Consider the following 24067-nt stretch of genomic DNA (forward strand, 5'->3'; position numbering starts at 1 on the left):
AGTCACACCTGTGCACACACATGGGAAGGACACACACCTGTGCACACACAGGGAGGATGCACACACAGGGAGGGCACTCAGACCCGTGCACACACACAGGGAGGACACACACACCTGTGCACACACAGGGAGGGCACTCACACCTGTGCACACACACAGGGCAGGGCATTCACACCTATGCACACACGGGGATGACACACGCACAGAGGAGGGCACGCACACCTGTGCACACACGGGGAGGGCACACACGAGTGTCCACACACGCGGGCCCTGAAGAAGACAGAATGCCAGGGTGGAAGGCAGCGGGTTGGGGTGCAAGGTTGTGTCTCAGGGCACACGGCAGCGTGCCAGGGCGCACGGGCAGGGTGTGAAAGCAGCCCCGTGCGTGCAGCGGGGCGTGCAAGCCCAGCCCTCGGTGCCTTTGATGCCGAGCGCTGCTGACAGCCCGGCCGGGGCGGCCGTGGCCGGGGGCTGGGGGAGCTCTGCTCGGCAGAACCATTAATGCCAACTCCCATAACAATAATCATAAAAGCCACGTCTCAGAGCTCCTCGCGCGGCCACTAAAGCGATGCCTCTGGCAGCCCCCCCCCCGTCTAGCAGCAATACCTGGGGGGGCAATCGAAAAGTCTCTGCTTATTCCAGCTGATGGCCAATCTCTCTCTATTTAAGCCTCTCAGACAGCTAATCTAATCAATATTGCAAGGAGGGCTGCATTAGCAGGGAGCAGGCTGGCTGCGCTGATGGCGAGGCAGATGGGGGGCTCCTGTCCCCCCACCCTGTCCCACCTGAGGAAGCGGTTGAGGTCGCCGTGCTTCATGTACTCGAAGACCATGATGAGGGGCTCGCCCTCGGTGCACACGCCGTAGAACTTGACGATGTGCTCGTGCTGCAGCACCGTCAGCAGCTCGGCCTCGCGCTGGAAATCCAGGCGGGCGCTCTCCGTCACCTCCTTCAGCGCCTGCGGGGACACGGCATCGGTGACACCCACCCCGGAGACCCCCCTCACCCCATCATCGCGCCCCCCACCTCACCTTGACGGCCACCAGCATCTTCTCCTGCTCCGGGAGGAGGTTGTAGCACTCGGCCAAGAAAACCTTCCCGAAGGCGCCCTCGCCCAGCTCCCACTTGAGCACGATGTCCCTCCTCTGTACGTGGTGCACGCCTGGGGGGACCCCCACCCGTCAGTGCCCCCCAGCCCGGCGGTGAGCACTGAGGGGTGCTCGGGGAGCACAGCGCCCAGCCCAAGCCTTACAGGCGTTGCAGAAATACTGGGGGTTCTCGATGAAGTTGCTCTTGAGCCCCTCCAGCTTGCTCTCAGCCGAGGACAGGGGGCTGCTGCCCAGGTTCATGAAGTGCAGGGACATGGCCAGGTCATCCTCTCGGGCCAGCACGGCTGAGCCTTGTGGGGACAAGGACAAGGCCCATCAGGGGGTCCCCCAGCTCTCCTCCTCCTCCCCCCAGCCTGTGCAGGCAGTGCCAGGCTCTGCCGAGCATCCCCCTGCTCGCCGGGCCCCCGGGGGCCAGGCAGCCCGATCAAAACCATTTAGAGGCTGAATCCATTCCAGGAGTGAATTAGCAGCTGCTGCCCGCGCTCCCGGGGGAGCCAGCACCTCTCCACGGGTGTCCCCCCCACCCACAGCCCCTCTTCCCACACCCGTGACCCGAGGCAGGTGCCACAGGGACGTGGGGACGGGGCTGTCCCCGTGTCACAGCCCCAATACCGAGTCGCCAGGCTGGGGGCACTCACGGTTAATGCCGAACTTGGAGCGGCGCCCGCACTTGTTGAGCAGGATGAGCATGACAGAGAGGGAGAGGCAGGCGAACACGGCCAGGGCCACGGCCACCGAGACCTGCTGGCAGCGAGGACACATCAGGCTAGGTCCCACCAGGTCCCACCAGGTCCCTTTTGTCACCGTGTGGCACGGGGAGCAAACTGTGAGATGGTGACAGGCCCCAGGAGGTGCCACAGGGGAAACTGAGGCACTGAGAGTCTGTCCTTCATCCCCATTGTATAACCCACAGACCCTGAGAGCTGGTTTGGCCACCAAGGCCTGCTGGCAGTGAGGACAGATCAGGCCAGGTCCCACCATGTCCCTTTTGTCAGCCCATGAGATGGGGAACAAACTGTGAGATGGTGACAATCCCCAGGGGAAACTGAGGCACTGAGAGTCTGTCCCTCATCCCCATTGTGTAACCCACAGACCCTGAGAGCTGGTTTGGCCACCAAGACCTGCTGGCAGCAAGGACAGTGATCAGGAGCAGGTCCCAGCAGGTCCCACCATGTCCCTTTTCTTACCCTGTGGGATGGGAACAACCCCATGAGATGGTGACAATCCCCAGGGGAAACTGAGGCACTGAGAGTTTGTCCTTCATCCCCATTGTATAACCCACAGACCCTGAGAGCTGGTTTGGCCACCAAGGCCTGCTGGCAGTGAGGACAGATCAGGCCAGGTCCCACCAGGTCCCTTTTGTCACCCCATGGCATGGGGAACAAACTGTGAGATGGTGACAATCCCCAGGGGAAACTGAGGCACTGAGAGTTTGTCCCTCATCCCCATTGTGTAACCCACAGACCCTGAGTGCTGGTTTGGCCACCGAGACCTGCTGGCAGCAAGGACAGAGATCAGCCATGTCCCACCAGGTCCCTCTTCTCAGCCCATGGGATGGGAACAACGCCATGAGATGGTGACAATCCCCAGGGGAAACTGGGGCACTGAGAGTCTGTCCCTCATCCCCATTGTATAACCCACATCCCCCAAGTGCTGGTTTGGCCACCAAGACCTGCTGGCAGCAAGGACAGAGATCAGGAGCAAATCCCACCATGTCCCTTTTGTCAGCCCATGGGATGGGAACAACCCCATGAGATGGTGACAATCCCCAGGGGAAACTGAGGCACTGAGAGCCTGTCCTTCATCCCCATTGTATAACCCACATCCCCTGAGTGTTGGCTTGGCTGTCCCCAGTGGATTTGTGCCACCCTCTTGCAGGTGTCCTGGTCCCCCCATGCCACGCTGCAGAGCATCTCCTCACCCCAAACGTGTGCTCATCTGTTGTCTCCACAGGCCCCTCCAGCGAGCTGTTCCTGGTGCCTGGGGCAGGGAGAAGGTGTAGGGTGAGTGTGGGGTCCTCATCCCCCCTCAAAAAATGGCCCTGGAAAGGACCTGGACACCCCAAGATGGGCGGGATGCCCAGTTTAGGGGAGCTGGGGCAGCAATCCTGGCCACTCACCCCGTGGGGACAGAGACACTGGAGCAGCCCGAAGGGAGAGAAAGAAGAAACGCTCGTTATCCCTCGGGTGGGAGCAGCCCATCCTTGGGGGAAACTGAGGCACACCAGCGTCGACAACAGGCAGGGCCGAGCACAACCCATCCTGCCCACCAGGTGTGACACGGCTCCTCGGTAGGACGGGGGCACACCCCATGCAAGCCCTGGCACTGGCACCTACCCGGGATGGGCTCCTCGGGGCTGAAGCTGAAGGGGTTGTCCATGAAGCGCACCTGGACGCTGCGGGAGGCCCAGCCCAGGGCGTTCTCCACCACCAGGGTGTAGTTGCCGTTGTTGACGTGCGTGGGACGGTTGAGCTGGAGGCAGCCGTGGAGCACGGTGGAGTTGTGCTCGTACTCCATGATGAGGGTGTGGATGTAGGGCCCTTCCTTCAGGGCGCTGCTGTTGAAGAGCCAGCGGATGTCGGGGACGGGGTTGCCATCCACGGAGAAGGGGATGCACCAGAAATGCCGGGGGATGGCGGTGTCCAGCAGCAGGATCACGGGGGGAACTGGGACACACAAGGGCTGGGTGGGTTCCTGAGGGCAGACCCCCACCCAGCCCCCAGCCCCCAGCCCCTTCTGGGCTCCTCACAGGTGACGTTCAGCACCACGCTGTCCTCCGCCAGCCCCGCCGCGTTCTCTGCCCGACACAGCAGCTCCTTGCGGTTGAGGTGAGAGGAGACGTTGCTGATCTCCAGGACGATCTCCCAGTCCGAGAGCTGCAGGGAACACCTGGGGTGTTGGTTGGAGCAGATGCCACCTCCCAACCCTGACCAGCTCCTGCATCCCCCCCGTGCCCATCCCACCAGTGAGAGGATGCTGGGGGGCCCGAGCTTGCCTTGGTGACAGCGAGCAGCTCGGGTCCCACCTCGGTCACCACCCACTCTGCGGTGGCCGCCGGGCTGGCGCTGATGTGGCAGGTGAGGTTGACGCTGTCCCCTTGGCTCAGCGCCACCTCGGGGGGCTCGATGTGGACGCTCGGGGGGTCTGCAGGGACAGGAGGGTGAGCCACGAGTGTCCCTGCGTGCCCAGGCTCAGGACAGGGGACAAAGGCATGGCCAGGCACGTACCACAGGCGCGGAGAGCCTGGCTGCCCAGGGCCACGGGCACGCTGCCCTCCCAGCAGAGCAGGGACTGGTTGCCCAGCTCGGCCCGGCTGCTGTTGTGCCACAGCTGCAGCCAGCGGAGCCCACAGGAGCAGTTGAAGGGATTTCCCACCACGATGCTGAGATGGAGCAGGGAAGAGAGCTCAAAAGGATTCCAGGCCCCACACGTTCGTGTGTGTCCCAGCCAAGGCTGCGCTTGGGCGCTCCCAGCCTCCAGCTTTGTGTCACACGTGTCCCACGTGCCACCCTGTCCCCACGCCCGTGGATGTGAGAGCCACCATCTCACCGAGCACCTCACTGCATCCCCAGCTCTGCGTGTGTCACTGGAGGGGCACATCCCCGATGGGAGATGCTCCACACCCACCTCCCCCTTCTCTCTCATCACTCACAGCTCCTGCAGGGGCAGATGCCAGAAGGTTTTCCAGGAAAGGCTTTGCAGAGCATTGGAGGAGAGATTCCTGTTGGGACAGCCTCCATCAGCCACCCCTTTCCCATCCAACCGAGGTGGCACGGCGCAGCCCCGGGGCTGTCACACCGTGACCAAGCAAAACCAGCTCTGCCAGGCTTGCCACCAGCCCTCAGGACCCCAGAACAGGGTGCCCATCCATTTTTGGGGTACCCCACCCTCCCTGGTGCAGCACAGAGCTGCCGGGGGGCAGCAGCTGCCTGCTCTCCTGCCCAGATCGATGTTTTCCCACTCAGCAGCAGTGGGGAAACCGATGTGCCCGGGGGCGGTGATGGGACACCATCGATCCTGCCTGGGCACAGGGACACGGGGACACGGGGACAGGCCACCCTGCAGCGGGCACAGCCCCCGGGGCACCGACAGGGGCACGGTGTGGAGGGAGGGGACGGGGAAGGGCAAGGGGAGACTCACACGTGGCTCAGCTTGGGGGTGTCCAGGAAGGCGTCGGCGGAGATGTGCTGCAGCCCCGACCTGGAGATGGTGCTGGAAGGAGGGGAGGGTGAGCACCTGGGAGAATCTCTGCTCTGGGGATCCTCCCCCTCCACCGGCCCTTCCCTCTTGCCATTTCCCAGTGCAGGGATCCCACAGCGGGGTATTCACAGGTTCTCCATTCTTGGAGCATCCCCTGCGAATTCTGGCAATGGGATGGAGCTCTGGGGATCCCCCACTCCACCACAGCCCTTTCCTCTTCCCATTTCCCCCGGGGTGCTCACAGGTTCTCCATTCTTGGAGCATCCCCTGCGAATTCTGGCAGTGGGATGGAGCTCTGGGGATCCTCCTGTCCACCCCACTCATTTCTCCATGCAGGGACCCCATCCCCGGGGTGCTCACACTCTGGGAGCATCCCCTGCGACTCCTGGCAGTGGGATTGAGCTCTGGGGATCCCCCCATCCACCACAGCCCTTCTCTCTTCCCATTTCCCCCGGGGTGCTCACAGGTTCTCCATTCTTGGAGCATCCCTGTGACTCCTGGCAGTGGGATGGAGCTCTGGGGATCCCCCACTCTGTCCCACTCATTTCCCCATGCAGGGACCCCATCCCCGAGGTGCTCACGGGTTCTTTGCTCTGGGAATGTCCCCTGTGACTCCTGGCAAAGGGATTGAGCTCTGGGGATCCCCCACTCCACCACAGCCCTTTCCTCTTCCCATTTCCCCCGGGGTGCTCACAGGTTCTCCATTCTTGGAGCATCCCCTGCGAATTCTGGCAATGGGATGGAGCTCTGGGGATCGCCTCCCTCCACTCCCCACGTTTCCTTGTGCAGCGACCCCATCCCCGGGATGCTCACGGGTTCTCTGCTCTGGGAATGTCCCCTGCGAATTCTGGCAGTGGGGTTGAGCTCTGGGGGTCCCCCCATTCCACCACAGCCCTTCTCTCCTCTCATTTCCCTGTGCAGGGACCCCATCCCCGAGGTGCTCACAGGTTCTTTGCTCTGGGAATGGCCCCTGCGAATTCTGGGATGGAGCTCTGGGGATCCCCCCATCCACCAAAGCCCTTTCCTCTTCCCATTTCCCCCGGGGTGCTCACAGGTTCTCCATTCTTGGAGCATCCCCTGCGAATTCTGGCAGTGGGATGGAGCTCTGGGGATCCCCCACTCCATCCCACTCATTTCCCTGTGCAGGGACCCCATCCCCGGGCTGCTCACAGGTTCTTTGCTCTGGGAATGTCCCCTGTGACTCCTGGCAGTGGGATGGAGCTCTGGGGATCCCCCACTCCGTCCCACTCATTTCCCCGTGCAGGGACCCCATCCCCAGGGTGCTCACGGGTTCTCTGCTCTGGGAGCATCCCTGTGACTCCTTGCAGTGGGATGGAGCTCTGGAGATCCCCCCATCCACCACAGCCTTTCTCTCCTCTCATTTCCCTGTGCAGGGACCCCATCCCCGGGGTTCTCACAGGTTCTTTGCTCTGGGAATGTCCCCTGTGACTCCTGGCAGTGGGATTGAGCTCTGGGGATCCTCCCATCCACCACAGCCCTTCTCTCTTCCCATTTCCCCCGGGGTGCTCACAGGTTCTCCATTCTTGGAGCATCCCTGTGACTCCTGGCAGTGGGATGGAGCTCTGGGGATCCCCCACTCTGTCCCACTCATTTCCCCATGCAGGGACCCCACCCCGAGGTGCTCACAGGTTCCTGAGGTCCCGCAGGGTCCTGGTGTCAGCTCGGCTCAGGCTCCTGAGCGCCGGCTGGTTCTCAATGACGCTGGAAGGCAAAGGAGGGGGCTCAGCGTGGCAGCCCACGACCCCCTCATGCCCCAAAGAGCGAGGTGAGAGCTCTCCCATTTCCCCAGGCTGTGCCCACAGCCGGGAATGGGGACGAGGATGGAGCTGAGCCGCGCCACCGTGCCTCAGTTTCCCCTGGGATGAGCTGGGAAGAAGGGGGGGTGGCAGTGGGTGATCCCGATGGTGCTGAGCCCCCGGTCAGTGTGAACTGTGCGGGCTCAGGGCTCAGCCACCACCTGGAGCCCGCACAGAATGATTTTGCTGGGTCTCAGTCCCCTAATCCTTTGGGTCCCCATGGTGTCCTGCACTGTGACAGGGACACTGCTGTCACTGTCCCCACCACCCTTTTCTCCAGGCAGGAGATGAAGAAAAGCCCCTCTGGGAGCAGGTGCAGGGTTTTTCCCTGCCCCACCCCGCCCCTGTGAACCCCAAACCACAGGGCCGGCGAATTGGGGGTTCAGATCCACACCGAGGGGGTTTTGGTGCCCTTAACCTTTGGTGAGGATGGGATGAGAGCAGCTGGGATGCCTGGGGGTCTCTCGAGGACCACCATCCCCACCAGCAGCCACGCCACCCCACCCCGCGAGCCAGCGAACAAAGAGCTGGCAGCGCCTGTGGCGCAGCACGTGGGGAAACTGAGGCACGGAGACGCCGCAGCCAGGCCCCAGCAATGCGGCACAGGCAGGGCTCTGGGCTGGGGGGAACCCCAGCAACTGGGGCACCTTGGTGTCCTGCAGCACCCTCCTGTCTCTGCTGGCTCCAGCCCTTGCTCCCCACCACACACCCTGCAGCAGGGGAAGGAGTGGGAGCAGAGTAGATGCCCCAAAGCAGCAAATTTGGGGTGTGCCCCCCCCAGCGTGCCCACCCACAACCCCCAGGGCACAGCAACAGCTCCAACAGGATGGGGGCAAGCGGCTCCCCACAGCCCTGCCCTGCCCAGCACAGCGTGGGTGCACCCTCAGCGTGTTGGCATCACCACAGAAGGGGGTGAAGAGCTGCCCCCAGACCCTCGTGTGTTCCCTGGGGGGATGTTGTACCCCCCCACCCCATTTTGCAGCCCTCAGTTCCTCCCAGCAAGCAGCTGCTGTCCCCACAGCGATCCCAGCCCATCCAGGGATCGCAGCCCATCCAGCCATCCCTGCTCCTGCCCCGGAGCAAATCACCTCCATCATCCCCATCACCACCCGGGCCACCAGCTCTGCTGCCCCCAGCCACAACCACCACCATCCCCATGGCTCCCAGCCCCTCTGCCTGCTCCCCAAAATCCGTCACTCCCGACCGATCCCCTCAGCCCCATCACCTCTGTCACTCCCAAATCCATCACCTCCATCCATCCCTCCCAGCCCCATCAGCTCCATCACTCCCGACCGATCCCCTCTGTCACTCCCAGCCCCATCACCTCCATCCCTCCCAGCCCCATCACCTCCATCCCTCCCAGCCCCATCAGCTCCATCACTCCCAGCCCTGACACCTCCATCCCTCCCAGCCCCATCAGCTCCATCAGCCCCATCAGTTCCATCCCTCCCAGCCCCATCATCTCCATCACTCCCATCCCCATCACCTCCATCCCTCCCAGCCCCATCAGCTCCGTCCCTCCCAGCCCCATCAGCTCCACCACCCCCAGCCCCATCACCTCCATCGCTCCCAGAACCATCAGCTCCATCCCTCCCAGCCCCATCAGCTCCATCCCTCCCAGCCCCATCAGCTCCATCACTCCCAAATCCATCACCTCCATCAGCCCCATCAGCTCCATCGCTCCCATCCCCATCACCTCCATCCCTCCCAGCCCCATCAGCTCCGTCCCCGAGCTCTGTCACCACCAACTCCATCGCTGCTTCAGCATCATCACCGCATCCCTCACCCTCGTCACCCCCAGTTCCTCTGCCTGCTCCCCGAGCTCTGTCACCCCCAGCCCCAGCCCGGTCACCCCCAGCTCCTCCTGTTCCCCGAGCTGTGTCAGCCCCAGATCGGTCCCTCCCAGCCCCACCGCGCTGTCCCATCGCTGTGCCCGCTGTCTGAGCTCCATCCCCCGACCCCCGGCCCCACTCACACGTCGGTGAAGCCGCCGCTTCCCAGCAGCGGGGCCAGGCTGCTGACGGTGTCGGGCTCCCGGCAGAGCAATATCCCGGCCCCGGGGCAGCGGCAGGGCCGGGGGCAGGCACCGGCAGCGCCCGGGGCTGCCGGGGACAGCGGCAGGAGCAGCGCGGCCAGGCAGAGCCAGGCGGGCAGCGGCGGCATCGCGGGGCCGGTGCCGGTGCTGGCTCCGGTGCCGGTGCTGCCCGTCCTGGCTCCCGGTGCCGGTTCTGGTCCCGGTGCTGCCGGTGCCGCCCTCCCTCGCACTTGCCCGGCAGCCCGAGCACGGGGCCGTGCGGGGCTTTAAAAGCAACAACACGGACCGGCCTCCCGGGAGGGGCCGGCACCGGCACCGCCCCCGGCCCGGCCCGAGACACCCCCGGCCGTGATTCACCGGCACCGGGAAGGCTCCGAGCCGGGAGAGGGGGATTCCTCACACTGGCACCGACCATGGAGCCCGTCTGTGCCATGCCCGTTCCCTGCCCGTGCCATGCCCGTGCCCTGCTCATTCCCTGCCCGTTCCCTGTCTGTGCCCTGCCTGTGCCCAGCCCATGCCCTGCCGCCACCCTCCCTGCTCACTGGCACCCTACACCGGCACCCCCAGCCCCACCAAGCGGATCCATCTCTCCAAACCCCCAAAATTCCCACCAAACCCCCAAAATTCCCGTTTACACACACCACACACACACCACACCCGCTCCAGGACCTGGCTCAGGGCGGGCCGCAGCACAAAGGACAGAGCTTATCACCATCCCGAGGGCCACCTACTGTCCCCCGAGCTGTCACAGCCCCCAGATCTCCAGGCGTGGTGGCTTTGCCTGGATCAAGCTCTCCCCAGCACCTCGGAAGTGCAGAGATGCTGGAGGTGGGGACACGCTTGGTGGCACAGCGGCCCAGTCCCCAACTGTCCCCTCCGACCAGGACGCGCCTCATCCTCCTCCCCGAGGTGGGACAGGGCAGGACACGGTTCCCCATCCCCACCCGATCTTGTTTTGTCCCCGATCTCGCTGGGAAGCCCGTCGGGGGGGTGGCTCATCCCAGCGCTGAGTCCCGCACATTCTCAGCCCCGCACCTTTCCCCCCCAAGGCTCATCCCCATCAGAGGCACCCAGGGGACCCCGATTCCTTTGGGGTCACCTCCCGTGGGGCCTCACTGGGCACCCCAGCACCCCCCTCCCCGGCGGAGCTGTTGCCACATCCTCCTAAATTCCACTGCTTTGACGTTTTTCTCTAGAAACGCCCCCGGTTTGGGCAGCGCAGGGCAAAGCCACAGGACGCAGATAGGGCTGGGGGGGGGTTGGGGAGTGGGAAGCCCCTTGTGCCGCCCCCCTGCGACCCCCCCCAAGGCAGGCACTGCTGCAGCTGAGCTTCATCCCCTTTATTCGAGCGCCCATTGGGCAGTGATGCCCCTGCCGTGGGCCGGCGTGGCCTCTGGGAAGAGACATCAGGGCAACCCCAGGCTTGTCTGAGCGCCGTGACTCAGTTTCCCCACCCGGGAAAGGCGTGGGGATCACTGGGGTTGCTGACCTGGGGAGCAGATTGATGGGGGACCCCAAATATCAAACCCTGCTACCCATTCCCTTACCCACATTATCCCAAACCCCCCCCTCAAAAAAAAAGCAAAAATGGGTGTTCTCCTCCCAACCAGCAGCCCCCTGACTCGGAGCACCCCCAATTTATTTTCAGGGGGAAATGCATCCCACGGAACATCCTTGCCTTGCTGCCACCCTCCTCCCAAGGCACCCACGCCTCAGCTGGGCTACTCTGAGTCCCGTGACTCAGTTTCCCCATCCGGGAAAGGAGTGGGTATCCCTGGGGTTGCTGACCTGGGGAGCAGATTGATGGGGGACCCCAAATATCAAACCCTGCTACCCATTCCCGTACCCACATTATCCCAAACGTCCCCCCCACAACAAAAAAAAGGAAAAATGGGTGTTCTCCTCCCAACCAGCAGCCCCCTGACTCGGAGCACCCCCAATTTATTTCCAGGGGGAAAAGCATCCCATGGAACATCCTTGCCTTGCTGCCACCCTCCTCCCAAGGCACCCCCGCTCCTTGGAAGCAATAAATAATGCAGGGGGGGAGTCCCAGCAAGCGGGGGGTGGCTGGAGAAGGGTTTGGGGTGCAGAGTCCAGCGGGGCCCGAGCACAGCCCGGGGTCAGAGCGGGGCTGTCCCGTTGGGGAGCTGCCCTGGGCTGCGGTCCCTGCGTGCGGGCAGGGGGGATGCGGGGGGCTCATCCTCCTCGGGGCACGCATCTGTCTCGGTGCTGGAGGGCTCCCCCGAGCCGTGATGACCGTTCTCGGCGCTGTAGAAGAAGGAGAGGGTGCGGAAAGCAGGCGCCATGTGGTCCTTGATGCGCTCCAGCAGCTGGACGAAGGAGGGGCGCTGGCGCGGGTTCTGCTGCCAGCACAGGCACATCAGCTCGTGGCTGCGGAGAGAGGGGGCACCCGCTGGCTTTGGGGGGCTCCCACAGCATCCCCCCCAGCGCGGCAGAGAGCAGGATTTGCCCTTGCACAGCAGGACGGGGCTGTGCCCAGCACTCACAGCTCGTCGGGGCAGTTCTCAGGCCGCTCCAGGACGCCGTTGTCCATGACAAAGCGCAGCACCTGCTCGTTGGACATGCCCTGGTAGGGCTGCTCGGCCAGCGTGGCGATCTCCCACAGCACCACCCCGAAGGACCTGCCCGGAGCGCCTCTGCTCAGCCTGGGGGATCCCCAAATATCCCCCCACCCCCGGCTGTGCCCACCAGCCCAGCACCCACCAGACGTCAGACTGGGTGTTGAAGATGCCGTCCTTGAGCGCCTCGGGGGACATCCAGCGCACGGGGAGCAGCCCCTTGCCCCCCTTGCGGTAATAATCCGTCTCGTAGATATCCCGGGTCATGCCGAAATCTGGCGGAGGAGGAAGAGGAGGAGGAGGAGGAGGAAGGAGACAGGGCTGGCACCGCCACTGCTCACCCACTGCTGCCCTTTGCTGAGCCAGGGATGGGGCAGCTGAGAGGTGTTTTAAAAACTTTGGTTCTATTTTGGGTGAGACAATACAGATGTTATAATTCATGCCATCACAATCAGAAAGCTAATGATTTCTTAATTACAACACACTCTAAGTGTTTCTTGGCCTATCAGCTTTAGGTACACCATGCTGTAAATGCCTTGCAGCTAATCATCTAAAATTACTCTTTGTGGGTCCTGCTACAACGCATCTTTCATGATTTTATTTCTCTAAAGTATCTAGTCTTTTTTGTAAGGCTATCTTTTGAAACTTGTTTCTAGTTCAATTTTTCTCTCAACAATGTCGGTCTTATTCCATGGTATTTCTAAGTTACTATTTTATCTTATCTCAAGATTTGTATAGAGATACACACAACGTGAGTCTTCTCACAGAATTCATAGAATCACTGGGGTGGATGAGACCTTCAAGATCATTGAGCCCAACCCAGCCCCAACACCTCAACCAGACCATGGCACCCAGTGCCACATCCAGGTTTGCTTTAAACACATCCAGGGACGGTGACTCTACCACCTCCCTGGGCAGAACATTCCAGATCTTTATCACTCTTTACGTGAGAAACTTTTTCCTGATATCCAACCCTTGGTGAAGCTCAAGGCTGTGTCCACTGGTTCCTGGAAAAGAGCCCAACCCCACCTGGCCACAGCCACCTTTCAGGGAGTTCTAGAGAGTGACAAGGTCACCTCTGGATCTCCTTTTCTCCAGGCTGAGCACCCCAAGCTCCTTCAGTGGTTGGAAGAGACCTTCAAGATCATCGAGTCCAACCCAGCCCCAACACCCCAACCAGACCATGGCACCCAGTGCCACATCCAGGTTTGCTTTAAACATATCCAGGGATGGTGACTCTACCACCTCCCTGGGCAGCCATTCCAGAACTTTATCACTCTTTCTGTAAAAAACTTTTTCCTGATATCCAACCCTTGGTGAAGCTTAAGGCTGTGTCCGCTGGTTCTGTCAGTTCCTGGAGAAAGAGCCCAACCCCACCTGACTACAACCATTTTTCAAGAAGTTATAGAGAGTAATGAGGTCACCCCTGAGTCTTCTTTTCGCCAGGTTGAGCACTCCCAGCTCCCTCAGTCGTTCCTCACAGGGTTTGTGTTCCCAGCCCTTCTCCAGCCTCATTGCCTCTTCTGGTCGCACTCAAGCATCCCAACACCCTTCCCAAACTGAGGGGCCCAGAACTGGACACAAAATTCGAGAATTTTCTGCCCATTTCCAACACCCACCTCCAATCTTGACGGTGAAGTCCTCGGACACCATGCAGTTGCGGGCAGCCAGGTCCCGGTGCACGAACTTGTTGGCGCTGAGGTAGGCCATGCCGTCGGCGATCTCCCCCGCCATCTGGATCATGTCCTTCAGCGACGGTGGAGGCAGCCCGGGGTTGTTCTGCACCGTGCACACACTCAGGGATGGAGCAGAGGCACGCCAAGACCCCCCTGGACACAGGGTGAGTGTCCCTTCATCATTGTCCTGGCACCCGACCAGCTCCTCACCTCGGCTTCGGGCCTGAGTGAGCGCAGGTAGCTCTTCAGGTCACCACGTGTCATCAGCTCCATGATGACCAAAGCTGGCTGGCCCTGGGATACCACGCCGAGCAGACGGACCTGCAGGGACAAAGAGGGCTGGCGTGTCAGTGGCCAGGCCCTCTGTGTCCCCTCCCTCCCCCTCAGCTGCCCACCTACCACGTGGTGGCATTTGAAGGCTTTCATGACGGAGGCCTCGTTGAGGAACTCGATGCGCTCCCGCATGGTGGCCAGCTCGTTGACTGTCTTCAGGGCCACCTTGGTCTCCTCTCCCTCCGTGACCAGCCCCAGCGCCACCCCCTCATACACCATCCCAAAGGAGCCCTGTCCCAGCTCCCGGATCACTGTGATCTTCTCCCGGGACACCTCCCACTCATCAGGCATGTACACTGTGGGGTGAGTGGGGATCGGCCCGTCCCCATCACTGTGACTGACCCCATCTGCATCACCATCCTAGTCCCTATCCCCACTCCCATCTCCATCCCATTCTCATCCTTGTCTCCATCCTCATCCTTGTCTCCATCCTCATCCTCATCTCCATCCATTTCTCATTCCCATCTCCAGCTCATCACCATCTTCCTCCCTGTCCCCATCCCCCTGCCATTCCCTTTCCCATCCCCATCTTGATCTTCATCCCATTCTCACTCCCATTCCCATTCCATCACCATCCTCCTCCCTGTCCCCATCCCCCTGCCATTCCCTTTCCCACTTCCATTCCCATTCCCATCTCCATCCCACCACCATCTTCCTCCCTGTCCCCATTCCCATCTTGATTTTCATCCCATTCTCATTCCCATTCCCATTCCATCACCATCCTCCTCCCTGTCCCCATCCCCTTGCCGTTCCCATTCCCATTCCCATTCCCATTCCCATTCCATCTCCATCCCATCACCTCCATTCCATCACCATCCTCCTCCCTGTCCCCATCCCCTTGCTGTTCCCATTCCCATTCCCATTCCATCTCCATCCCATCATCTCCATTCCATCACCATCATCCTCCCCGTCCCCATTCCTATCCCATTACCATTCCCACCTCCATTCCTATCTTGATCTTCATCCCATTCCCATCCCCATCTCCATTCTCATCCCCATCTCCATTCCCATCATCCCCACTCCATCCCCACTCCCACACTCATCTCCACCCCATCCCATTCTCACCCCATCCCTTCCCCATCCCCTCCAGCGTGACCCCAGCACAGAAAGGGCTCGGTGGCCCTTTGGGGTGGCCCCTGTCTGTCCCCAGGTCCCCACGTACTGTCCGAGGCGCTGAAGTACTCGGGGTTGACGGAGGCGTAGAGCGTCCCGCTGGGGTACCCGTCGTGGTTCCTGCCAGGGGTGGGCAGGGCTTGAAGCTGCTGCCTCCCCCCAGCCCTGCCCGGGCCTGGTTTGGCCAGACCCCAGCCCAGCTCCAAGGGGGGCAGGGGGGTCGTTACCTCTTCTTGTTGTAGAAGAAGACAAAGACGGCCAGGCAGGAGATGAGCACCATGAGCACCACGGGCGTGACGGTGAGCAGCACGTAGAAGCTGCTGGACTCTTCCTCGGCTGCCGGGAGCAGGTGCCCATGGATCAGGGTCCCCAGATCACATGGGACACCTGTCCCACCAGCAGGATGGAGAGGGGGAGCCTCCAGCTCCCCAGACCAGCAGCACGCTCAGATCCCTGTCCCAGAGCATCCCTCAACCTTTTTGCCCCAGTGTCCAACTCCCCAATCTCCCAAGTTCCTCAACCCAGCAGCATCCTTGGATGAAGGATGGGAAGAAGACCAGCCTGGCTGAGCAGAGGTTTTTGGCTGGAACTCAGGGAGAAAGGAGAGGTTCTGATTTTTGGAAGAGGGGGCGGAAAGTTCAGGAGGATCTGAGGGAGCTCAGGACAAGAATGAAAGTTAGAAGGGTCAAAACCCAGCTAGAACTGAATCTGCCATAACAGACAATAAAAAAGTTTCTATAAATCCATTAGTACCCAAGGGAGAGCTGAGAAGAAAGTGAGTGCTGGGCACTGCTGAGGGACCTCAAATCCTGGGGTAGGTTTGGATCTCACAAGACAAGAAATGGGGGCTAGAATGTGACCAGAGAAGGATCAGAACTGGGGAGGGGTCTGGAGCACCAGGAACACCTGAGAGGGATGGGGGGGTTCATCCTGGAGAAAAGGAGGCTCAGGGGGGACCTTGTGGCTCTGCACAGCTCCTGACAGGAGGGGACAGCCAGGAGGGTCAGGCTCTGCTCCCAGGGAACAGGGAGAGGAGCAGAGGAAGTGGCCTCAGGTTGTGCCAGGGGAGGTTTAGATTGGATATTGGGGAAAACTGGAAAGAATTGGAGCAGGCTGTGCAGGGCACTGGTGAAGATTTTGTCCCTGAGGGGATTTGACAGAGGTGTGGATGTGGCACTTGGGGAGACAGCCTTGGCAGTGCTGAGGGAACATTTGGACTTGGAGGCCTCTTGCAACCCAAACGATTTTGTGACTCTGCGATGCTCCAGTGTCTCAGGCCAGGATCATCCCTCAATCCCTCAGCTTCCCAGTCCAGCAACAACTCCCACCTCCAGCAGCATCCCCTGACCCCAAACATACATCCCAGCAGCACAGCCCAATTCCCCAGTGCGCCCCAGCTCCCCGACCCCACAGCTGCCCCCTCCCTGCCCACCAAGGTCCCTGCTGATGTCCCCGTGTCCCCTGCAGGTACCTGGCCCCAGGATGTAAAACTTGACCAGCCCTGTCCAGGAGCCGTTGCCAGCCAGCGAGGTGGCCCTGACCTTGGCTGAGTAATTCCCTGGCTGGAGCAGAGCCAGGTGGACACCCCCATACTTGGAGTAGCGGTGGCGTGAGACACAGACAACAGTGGTGACCTCCTGGAGGGGACAACAGGGGTGTGAAAAAGGGGATTGATCCCCCCCAGCCATGTGTAAGGCTTGGGAGAGGGATGGGATGGGATGGGATGGGATGGGATGGGATGGGATGGGATGGGATGGGATGGGATGGGATGGGATGGGATGGGATGGAGATGATGGAGATGATGGAGATGGAGATGGAGATGGAGATGGAGATGGAGATGGAGATGGGGATGGGGATGGGATGGGATGGGATGGGATGGGATGGGATGGGATGGGATGGGATGGGATAGGATGGGATGGGGATGGGGATGGGATGGGATGGGATCAATGGGATCAATGGGATCAATGGGATAGGATCAATGGAATGGGATCAATGGGATGGGATAGAGTGAGATCAATGGCATGGCATGAGATGGGATGGGATGGAGATGGAGATGGAGATAGAACGGGTGCTGTGCCCCTATAACCAGACCTGGCAGGGCTGGGCAGGGGATGCCACAGGGGGTTCTCACCTCAGTCTCCCGGCTGTACTTGATCTCATACTTGAGGATGAGCCCATTGGGGTTCCTGGGTTCCTCCCAGCGCAGCAGGACACTGTTCTTGCCAGCCGGCTCCCACGTCACGTTGCCAGGAATGTTGTCAGCTTGCACTGCAGAGAGGCACGGAAGGAATCAGCTCCTGGGGGCACCCCCTGGACCCCAACCTCATCTCAACAACACCCCAGCATGGCCAGGGTGGGGTTTGGAGGGCTGGGCACGCACGCTCGGGCATGGTCCTGGCGAAGACGAAGGTGGCGGCGCTGCAGCCCACGGTGTGCGCGGCGTGGTTGCAGGCGTGGATGTCGATGCGGTACTCGGTGAAGTGGCGCAGCCGCGACAGCACCGCCCGGTCTCGCACCACCTTGTCCTCAAAGATCTGGAAGTCAGGCTTGGGCTCGCCTCCGGGGCGGCTTGGGGCCAGTGGCTCTGCTGAGGAGGTGTTGGCTGCAGGTGTGACGGCCACCACGTCCCTGCGCTGCTTTGGGGTCCTGCAGGACACGGGGACAGGATGTGATGGGGAGTTGAAGCTCTGAGGTTGTCCCCCAAAATTGAATTGGGGAGAACCCCCAGCTCACCTCTGTGGGTTCTTATTGATGGATGTCACCTTCCAGGGTGGCCTGAGACAGCGGGAAATCAGTTAAAGGGTCTGCCAGGAGCAGCCACAGGACCCCCCCACCCAGGCAGACCCACGCACCCAGCTTGAGGGAGCCCCCCAAAGCAGGGAACCCCCCCAGATGGCACCTGGGGATGGTGATGGAATTGTGGAGGAAGTTCTCAAACTTCTTCTGGAAGGACTCGGCCTCGCCCTCCATGCGCAGCTGCCCGTCAGTGGGGCGGCAGGGGCAGCACCTCTCCTCCGCATCCTGCTCCCCCTCGGGGCCGTCCCCAAACCCGAAACGCGTGTCTGCGCTGCTGGTGGGCAGCTTCAGGCCTGTGGGCAGCAACGGGCAGGGCTGGCAGCGCCTGGCGCAGCAGCACCACCCTTGTTCTGCTGGTGTCCTCGGCTGCTGTGCTGGCCCTGGCCGGCCTGGCCTCACCTTTGTGGCAGTAGTCGTTGATGTAGAGCTCCATGTCCTCGGCCAGCTGCTGCCACAGCACCAGGTAGTAGATGATGTTGCCGTTGCGTTGCGTGGGCGGCTTCCAACGCACCACGATGTGGGAGGAAGAGTTGGACATGGAGATGACGTCCCGGGGCACCGTCGGGGCTGGGAGGACACAGGGGTGGTGTCAGTCATTCCTGTAGGGGTGGGGTGGGTCCACCACGGGCATCGCCAGCCCCGTGCCAGCCCCTTACCCGCCGGCATGGTGCGGATGTAAACCACCTCGCTCTGGGCCCCGTAGTTGCGCCCTTCCTCGGCCGTGGTGAGGGTGATGGCGCGCACGAAGATGGCGTACTGGGTCCAGGGACGGAGGTTGAGCAGCGTCACCCCTGGTTCCTGCTCGCTGCTCAGCGGCAGGTCCACGTCCAGCACGTTCCAGCTCTGGGCCCCACAGGCGTCCTGCCCCACGTACTCCGACACGTTCTGGAAGGGTCTGTCCCACACCGGGCATCAGGGAGGGTCCAGCAGGGACAGAGGACACCACAAGGGCATTCCCAAGCGCTCCACCACGGGGACAAGAGGAGCACTTACGACTCCTTGTAGTAGACGATGAAGCTGAGGAGGTCGCGGTACTCGGGGGGCCGGTACCGCTCCCACTTGAGGAAGATGCGGTCGGACTCGGTGACGTTGGAGATGAAGCGCAGGGTCTGGGTCTTGCCTGTGGGGAGGAGGCAGGGCTCAGGCAGAGGCTCGTGGCACTGCTGCTCGTCCCCATCCCCGTACTCACAGGACGCCCTGTCCCCGTTGGTGCGGGGGTTGATCTCCGCCTTGTTCTGCCGGCCCTTGGTGCCCGTCACCTCCTCCATGCGATAGATCTCGGCCAGGCACAGCTTGGGGTTGAATGCAAAGTACATCTTGCCCACGGGGATGGAGAGGATGTGGTGGCTCCAGTCCCAGAGCTGCTGCAGGTTCTGGTTGTCCAGGACGTACAGGGTGTAATTCCTGGCGGAGGAGATGTGGGTGGAGGCAGTGGGCGAGGGCACCTTCAGGGCCACAAGTCCCCCCCAAACCCGCACCATCCTCACCCATCCACCATGGAGTCACCACGGATCAGTTTTAGGTTCTTGAAGAAGGACAAGGAGACGAGGGCAAAGGAATGTTTGATCTTCAGGAAGCCGGTGATGGTCTCAATGAGCCCCAGGCTGCTCTGCAGCTCCGAGGCCAGGTTGTCTGGGAATGACACACTGTGTGAGCTCATGGAGAGGAGTACCTCCCCATTAACTCACCCTGCAAGGCAAAACACCCCCTGCCCTCCCCAGCATCTCTCCCACCCGGGGTGGGTCTGGCAGGGCCAGCTCTGGCACTCACAGCCCCGGCGGATGTTGAGGATGAGGTTGCCCTCGATGAGGGTGCAGCCCCCCAGCTCCTGCGCCGCCTGCATCGAGTCGATGGTCTTGGTGCCCACCTTGCACTCCTTGGGACACAGCCCCTCGCACTTGTGGCAGAACATGCTGCGGGCAGGGCGACAGGGACAGGATGAGAGCCGGCCAGCGTGCCACCACCCCGCCAGGGCACCGGGGACACCCCCACCTGCTCTCGTTCCTGCTGTAGCCCGAGGGACACTCGGACAGGCACTGCCGCTGGTGGATAACGAACTTGGAGGCGTCGCGGGGGTCGTGGGAGACCTTGCGCAGGCTGGCGCAGTACTCGGCCGTGACGCAGCGCCAGCCCTCGTACTCGTAGGTGCGGGGCGGGCACGAGGGCAGGCAGTGCCCGTTGAAGTGGAAGTGGCGGCAGGCGACGCAGGCCCGGCGGTCGTGGGGGCGGCCGCAGCCCCCCAGGCACTCGGGGTGGCAGCACTCGCCCGCGGCCGTGCATGCTGAGCCTGCCCCGCATGGGCACACTGAGAGGGGAGATGGGCATGTGGGCATGGGGAACGGGCTGCAGGGATTGGGATTGGGATTGGGATTGGGGGGAGAGGAGAGAGGGGGAAGGGGTTGGGGGGCTGGTGGCATCCTCCAGGGGTGGGGGAAAAGGGGAGTGAGGGTGGGGTGGAGAGATGGAGGGAGGGAGGGATGGTGGGATGGATGGATGGATGGATGGATGGGTGGATGGATGGATGGATGGATGGATGGATGGATGGATGGATGGATGGATGGATGGAGGGATGCAGGGAGGGATGAGGGGATGTGGGGATGGATTCAGTGATGGAGGAATGGAGGAATGCGGGAATGGAGGAATGCGGGGATGGATGGATGGATGGATGGATGGATGGATGGATGGATGGATGGATGGATGGATGATGGATGGTGGGATGAAGGGATGGATGGATGGATGGATGGATGGATGGATGGATGGATGGATGGATGATGGATGGTGGGATGAAGGGATGAAGAGATGCAGGGAGGGATGAGGGGACGTGGGGATGGATTCAGTGATGGAGGAATGCAGGGATGGATGGATGGATGGATGGATGGATGGATGGATGGATGGATGGATGGATGGATGATGGATGGATGATGGATGGATGGATGGATGGATGGATGGATGGATGGATGGATGGATGGAGGGATGGATGGATGGAGGGATGGATGGATGGATGGATGGATGGATGGATGGATGGATGGATGGATGGATGGATGGATGGATGGATGGATGGCTAAATGGATGGAGGGATGGATGGATGGATGGATGGATGGATGGATGGATGGATGGATGGATGGATGGATGATGGATGGATGGATGGATGATGGAGGGATGGATGATGGATGGATGGATGGATGGATGGATGGATGGATGGATGGATGGATGATGGAGGGATGGATGGATGGATGGATGGATGGATGGATGGATGGATGGATGATGGATGGATGGATGGATGGATGGATGGATGGATGGATGGATGGATGATGGATGGATGGATGGATGGATGGATGGATGGATGGATGGATGGTGGGATGGTGGGATGAAGTGATATAGGGAAGGGTGTGGGGATGGATTTGGTGATGGAGGAATGCAGAGTTGGAGGGAAGGATGAAGGGATGCAGGGAGGGATGTGCAGATGGATTTAGTTATGGAGGAATGTGGGAATGGAGGGAGGGATGGTGGGATGAAGGGATGCAGGGAGGGAGGGATGTGGGTATGGATGCAGTGATGGAGGAATGCAGGGACAGAGGGAGGGATGGTGGGATGCAGGGAGGAATGTGATGCAAGGACAGAAGGAAGGATGCAGGGACAGAAGAAAGGATGCTGGGATGGGAGGATGCAAGAATGGAGGGAGCAAGGGAAGGACACAGGGATACAGGGAGGTAGGGATGGGTTGATGGAGGAGTGGATGGAGGCATGGCAGCACTGATGGAAGGGTGACCAAAGGGATGGATGGATGGATGGATGGATGGATGGATGGATGGATGGATGGATGGATGGACGGATGGATGGACAGCCATGTGATGAGTGAGGCTGGCCAGGCAGGTGGGCTGATGGGTGGATGAGGGGTTGCATGGAGGGACAGCAGGACAGACAGATGGACAAGGTGGGGCTCAGCCTATGCTGAACTCCCTCTGCCCAGTGCAGCCAGGCCAGGCCCACAGCTGAGCTTGCAGCCCAGATAAGGATCTGTGTTTATAGTACATATTTCATTACCAGCTCTCCTGTTTACAGAAAACGAGCTCAGGAGGGGCCTGTATTTACCTCAGCACTGGGAAAACACAGCAGCAAGGAGCTGGCCTCTCCTCGGAGGATGATACAGCACGGATCTGGTTACCCCACCGTGCAGCCTGCACAGCACACTCCCGGCAGCAGAGGAACCACAACCACACCACCAGCACCCTCCCAGTTTACCCCACAAACCAGCACCATCCCAAAAAAGCAGCACGACCAGACCCCCGTGGCGGCGCCACCCACCTTTCTGGCAGTAGCTGGAGGTCCAGCAGCGATAATCCAGCTGTCCATTAACACTGGTCTGCACGCACGGCTTCTCCACGTCCAGGATGCCCGGGCAGACGTCAGCACACTCTTCAGCCAACTTATTGCCCACGATGTAGGTGCTGTCCCCGCCGTCGGGCAGCAGCAGCCCCCAGTCGATGGTGGAGAGGTGGCAGAGCTCCTGGTTGCGCTCGATGCGCACCGAGCCGCGCAGGACGTGGCCCAGGCTGTGCAGCCCCACGTCCCGCAGGTGCGGCATCTCGAAGATGACCAAGGCGTAGCTGAAGAAGAGGTTGGTGCCGCGGATGACCGAGAGGTTGGGGAAGAGGTCGCGCAGGCTCTCCAGCCCGTAGACGCGGAACAGCAGCAGGTACTCCGTGATCATCAGCAGCCGGGGGAAGCTGAGGCCGCGGAAGTCCTCGGCGCCCGTGGTGAACATCAGCAGGATCTGCAGGTTGCCCTCGATGATGGAGCAGTTCTCCAGCTTCCGCAGCTGGGACACGTCGTGGCGGATGTCCATGCTGCCGCAGACTGGGGTGGCGAGAGGGGGGACCCCGTGGGTGGCAGCAAGGATGGGACAGATCCCCCACTCCCACACCACCACACCCCCAAACCCCCACCCATGGATCCCCCAGGGGATGCTCAGGGCGGGTTTAATATCCTGGTGCTGCCTGTCAAGCGTGGCTGGAGTCGGAGATGTGAGCAGCTCTGGCAGCAGCCGGCTCTCCAGGGCATGGCACGTCCGTCAGCAGTGATGCTAACGAGGCCTGGCAGGCCACCCTGCCCTTTGTCAGCCCCACAGTCACGTCCCAGCCCTGGGGGAAGCTGTCTGGGGGTGCAGATGGCTTTTCCCCTTCCCCAGTTTGTGGGGAGCTGTGGGTGCTCACAGATCTCCCCACTCACAGTTACCCAGGGAGTGGCAGCTCCAGTGAGGCCTGGCAGGCTGACATGGGGCAGGGATCACATCCCAACCCTGGGGAAGCTGTCTGGGGGTGCAGGTGGATTTTCTCCTTCCCCAAGTTGCTGGGTGCTCGTGGATGTCCTTGCTCATGGTTACCCAAGGAGTGGCAGCTCCAGCAAGGTTGTCCCCATTAACTCCCCCTCGTGCCCAGACAGGTAATGGGGCACACCAGGCCACCACAGGTGTCCATGTGGCACTGCTCCAGCCCCACATTGGCTGTCCTGGGGCTTTTCCACCCAGAAATGGAGTCCCTGCACCTCCTGCTTCCTGATCCTGGCAGGGATGCAAGAGCCAGACCAAGCACAGAGCTTCCCACAGACATCATCCCCAGCCAGAAACCAGTGCCAGGTCCTGGAAGGGATCAGGTGCGTGGTTCACCCCCCATCTGCCTGCTACCAGCCCAGGCTCATGGCCATGTCCTTGTCACCTCATGCCCAGTGGTGATTTCCCCTTCATGGGCACCATGACCCCATGGGCACCATGACCCCATGGGCACCATGGCTCTGGCAGCTGCCCGTAGCCCCTCACCCCATGTTCAGCCCCTCACTGCCAGCCCTGTCTCCTCCTCTGAGGGTCCCTCTGTCCCCCTGCAGCACTGACCCCACTGCCACCATCACCCCCCTGACTCTGCAAATCCCCCTGTGAGGGGAGGGGGTCCCCAGTGCCACCATCACCTCCCTGACCCTTCAAAGTCCCCCCTGTAAGGGGAGGGGGTCCCCTGGGAGCACAGACAGAGGGTAGGGGGTCCCAGTGGGAGCAGGCACAGCACCCTGTGTCCCTTGGGTGCTTCATCCTCTTCCTCCATCGCTCCCACAGCCCCTCGGTGACTGGGGAAACTGAGGCACGGGTGGCAGGCAGAGGGGAAGGCAGGACAAACAGACCCTGTTGCGGCCATGAGACCCAGGACCCACGGCTGCCCCCTCCCCAACCTTTCCCACCCCAGCAGCTGCTCAGGGAGCTGTGACAATGCCCCACATCCCGCTGAGGGGCTGAGGCTCCCATCCCTGCCCAAGCCCCCCACTCCACTCCCCTCATCCCACCCCAGCTGTAGGGAGCCCCCAAAACCGGGTGTCTGCATCATTGCGGGGCAAACCCAGACAGGGAACACCCCAAAAACTTCAC

General features: G+C 61.4%; 2 protein-coding genes across 2 annotated transcripts; both read right to left on the bottom strand.

Annotated features, from left to right (window-relative positions):
• Nucleotides 1-143: 143 nt before the first annotated feature.
• LOC134433066 (high affinity nerve growth factor receptor-like) lies at nucleotides 144-9289 on the bottom strand (the record flags this gene model as incomplete). Its single annotated transcript, XM_063181959.1, has 15 exons — nucleotides 9102-9289; nucleotides 6957-7031; nucleotides 5250-5321; nucleotides 4762-4830; nucleotides 4337-4491; nucleotides 4105-4253; nucleotides 3859-3985; nucleotides 3446-3775; nucleotides 3229-3246; nucleotides 3031-3089; nucleotides 1748-1850; nucleotides 1253-1399; nucleotides 1032-1162; nucleotides 786-958; nucleotides 144-222 (listed from the first exon to the last, which is right to left on the bottom strand). Coding segments are annotated over exons 1-15 (1875 nt in total), but the record flags the coding sequence as incomplete, so codon positions are not given.
• A 1773-nt stretch (nucleotides 9290-11062) lies between these two features.
• On the bottom strand, nucleotides 11063-22571 carry LOC134433065 (insulin receptor-related protein-like). Its single transcript, XM_063181958.1, has 21 exons — nucleotides 21964-22571; nucleotides 19651-19963; nucleotides 19429-19571; nucleotides 19146-19290; nucleotides 18848-19062; nucleotides 18652-18778; nucleotides 18315-18553; nucleotides 18058-18225; nucleotides 17762-17951; nucleotides 17596-17637; nucleotides 17243-17508; nucleotides 16994-17130; nucleotides 16334-16499; nucleotides 15090-15198; nucleotides 14912-14982; nucleotides 13816-14045; nucleotides 13627-13737; nucleotides 13360-13519; nucleotides 11886-12015; nucleotides 11669-11803; nucleotides 11063-11552 (listed from the first exon to the last, which is right to left on the bottom strand). The coding sequence occupies exons 1-21, from the start codon at nucleotides 22502-22504 to the stop codon at nucleotides 11282-11284; spliced, it is 3909 nt and encodes a 1302-aa protein (XP_063038028.1). The 5' UTR covers nucleotides 22505-22571; the 3' UTR covers nucleotides 11063-11281.
• Between the last annotated feature and the right edge of the window lie 1496 nt (nucleotides 22572-24067).

The sequence above is a fragment of the Melospiza melodia genome (genome assembly GCF_035770615.1).
Source record: "Melospiza melodia melodia isolate bMelMel2 chromosome 25 unlocalized genomic scaffold, bMelMel2.pri SUPER_25_unloc_1, whole genome shotgun sequence".
NCBI classification, from domain to species: domain Eukaryota; kingdom Metazoa; phylum Chordata; class Aves; order Passeriformes; family Passerellidae; genus Melospiza; species Melospiza melodia.